Raw genomic sequence first — 2,355 nt, forward strand, 5'->3', positions numbered from 1 at the left:
AGTGCAATATTTTGAACATATCTATGAATTTACTTTCAATGGAACTCTAATAGACGCTATAAAAACTCATGTATTATCTCAATGCATAAAGCTGTCTAAAACCATTAAAGATGTATAAATGCGTTTGAAACCTAAACGTATTTCAAAGCATTATAGCGTCTTAAACCGTTATAGACGTATAAATGCGTCTAAAAATTATGTGCTATTTCAACACTAAAAACCGTCTAAAAACCTTTTAGACCTTTCCATGTGTCTAAAAACAAAGTTTAAAACTCGTTTTCATAAGACGCAAAAACACGATTTAGACACATTTACGTATCGATTAAACAATATAATTTTTAGATACAAAAAATACGTCTAAAACCAAGTGTTAAAAAGGATTTGTGACGGATAGAACTGTCGAAAAAATATGTAAATAAGAGTCTAAAAACTCTGTGTTATGTTGTTGTGCTAGTTCAAATGCCTGCTATATATCTACCAATGGAGGAAATTATAGATGAAATAAATGTCAATGCAGAAGCTTCAAAACTTATGCTTATTCTCAATCTTAACCCTAGTCAACTTATCTTAACGTATGTTTTTTACTGTTATAATTTCACTCCTGCGATCCTCTCTCTGTCGAAGGCATTAAATGACTTTAATTTCCTTTTAATAAAAATGAAGGATGAAAATTTGCTAAAGAAAAAGGCAGGAAAGAGAAGCGCGTGTTTTTTTAAACGTTTAATGTATTTTTTATAATAAGATGTGCCGGTTCAAAGGGACACGTCTCTCAAAGAGACCGTCTCTTTGGAGAATTTGTGAATAATGAAACCTTGAATTAAAAAAAGACAACTATCATATGTTAAAGAAATCTTTGAAGAATTTGTGAATAATTAAACGTTGAAATAAAAAAAGACAACTATCATATGTTTTCGAAAAATGTGACAATAAGTTTTTCCTAATAAAATACCCTTGTAAATATTCCCAAACACATTACACAGTACATATTTTTTTGGGTTCCAGTTGCAGAAAGTACCTGTAAATAAAAATTCCCAACACAAAATGCATGCTAATTATTCTTTTTCACAAAGGCACAATCATTCATCGATGTACTTATTTATTAATTAATTCATCAATTGTACGTAAAATAAATTGCATGTATAAATATTAATACCCAACATAAGTGAATGCATTAATTAGAGCCACCAAAGAGTTTCTTCAATTTGCGGATTTGAGAAGCATCTAACAAACTCATCCTTTTAATAACTTCAGTGGGAAGATCATTTCCTCCTAAAGAAGTTACAACATTTTCGAACCCAGGATTCGCACTGTTTAAACTTGAAAAAGCAACTGCAGGAACACTTCCCACATTTACCTGAAAATGTAGCAAACTAGCAGGGAATACCATTATATCACCTTTGTTTAATGTTTTATAGTATGCAGTGTTATCTGATCCAATAAAACCAGTTAATATTGAGCCTTCCATCAATAATAATATTTCAGTCGCTCTATGTGAATGTAATGGAACAACTCCACCTACACCGATATCTAACCTCCCTATGCCTATTCCTAGGCCATTTAAAGCTGGGAATGAGAAATCAAATGCTAGATTTACGCCAAGTTTAAATACGTTCGATGTATTGCCGGGGACACCCAAACCAGAGAAAACAAAGTCATCCACTGTAAGGTTAGCAGGATTTTTACAAGGATATCCTGCGGGTGTTACAGGAAAATTATAATCTGCGACACAAAAATCAAGGATATTAGTGCTGAATGCCGAACTGAGGGAAACAAGAAGAGAGAAAATTAATAGAATTTTCGTGAGGGCCATATTAATATTAATTACTTGTAGTTTATTAATTAGGATAAGTTTGTATGTTTGGTTGTGCTTTTTGAGAAACTATGTCCTCGTTTATATACAGACAGACCATTGAATTTTTCGTAGTGTTGCTTCACACGAAAGGAATTAATGTTGGACTTCAAACATTATACGTCACTGCCAACTGGTCGATTATTTTATATTTAAAAGTAAGTTTAACATGAAATATATCATTTTATTATTGATTATTTTCATTGACTAAATTAATTAACATATTTAATTGATTTGAACTTATGGAGAAATATATAATTGATGGGCCATAATTTTAAATTTGAATGACAGGGCTGAAACCAATTATTTTATATAAGAATACTCAAATTATTTATATCGCTGCCTTTAAATCTTTTTATGCTTTAACCGTGTCCAGGTGAAATCGAAAAACTTTTGAACTAGATTTTTTTTCGTAATTGGTTTATCGAGGTTAAATACACTACTTTTAACAATTGTCAATATTTAGTAAAATAACATTTTAAATTACGTTTAATAGTAAGATAGTT

The 2,355-nt window shown here is 30.6% G+C and overlaps 1 protein-coding gene across 1 annotated transcript; it reads right to left on the minus strand.

Annotated features, from left to right (window-relative positions):
• Positions 1-400: 400 nt before the first annotated feature.
• On the minus strand, positions 401-1,860 carry LOC130811447 (auxin-binding protein ABP19b-like). The gene has a single exon (XM_057677772.1). The coding sequence runs from the start codon at positions 1,808-1,810 to the stop codon at positions 1,172-1,174; it is 639 nt and encodes a 212-aa protein (XP_057533755.1). The 5' UTR covers positions 1,811-1,860; the 3' UTR covers positions 401-1,171.
• Between the last annotated feature and the right edge of the window lie 495 nt (positions 1,861-2,355).

The sequence above is a fragment of the Amaranthus tricolor genome, chromosome 4 (genome assembly GCF_026212465.1).
Source record: "Amaranthus tricolor cultivar Red isolate AtriRed21 chromosome 4, ASM2621246v1, whole genome shotgun sequence".
Classification (NCBI taxonomy): domain Eukaryota; kingdom Viridiplantae; phylum Streptophyta; class Magnoliopsida; order Caryophyllales; family Amaranthaceae; genus Amaranthus; species Amaranthus tricolor.

What these genes read in the sequence shown, in the direction of transcription:
- LOC130811447 (XM_057677772.1), bottom strand. Translation starts at nt 1,810, where the DNA reads ATGGCCCTCACGAAAATTCTATTAATTTTCTCTCTTCTTGTTTCCCTC.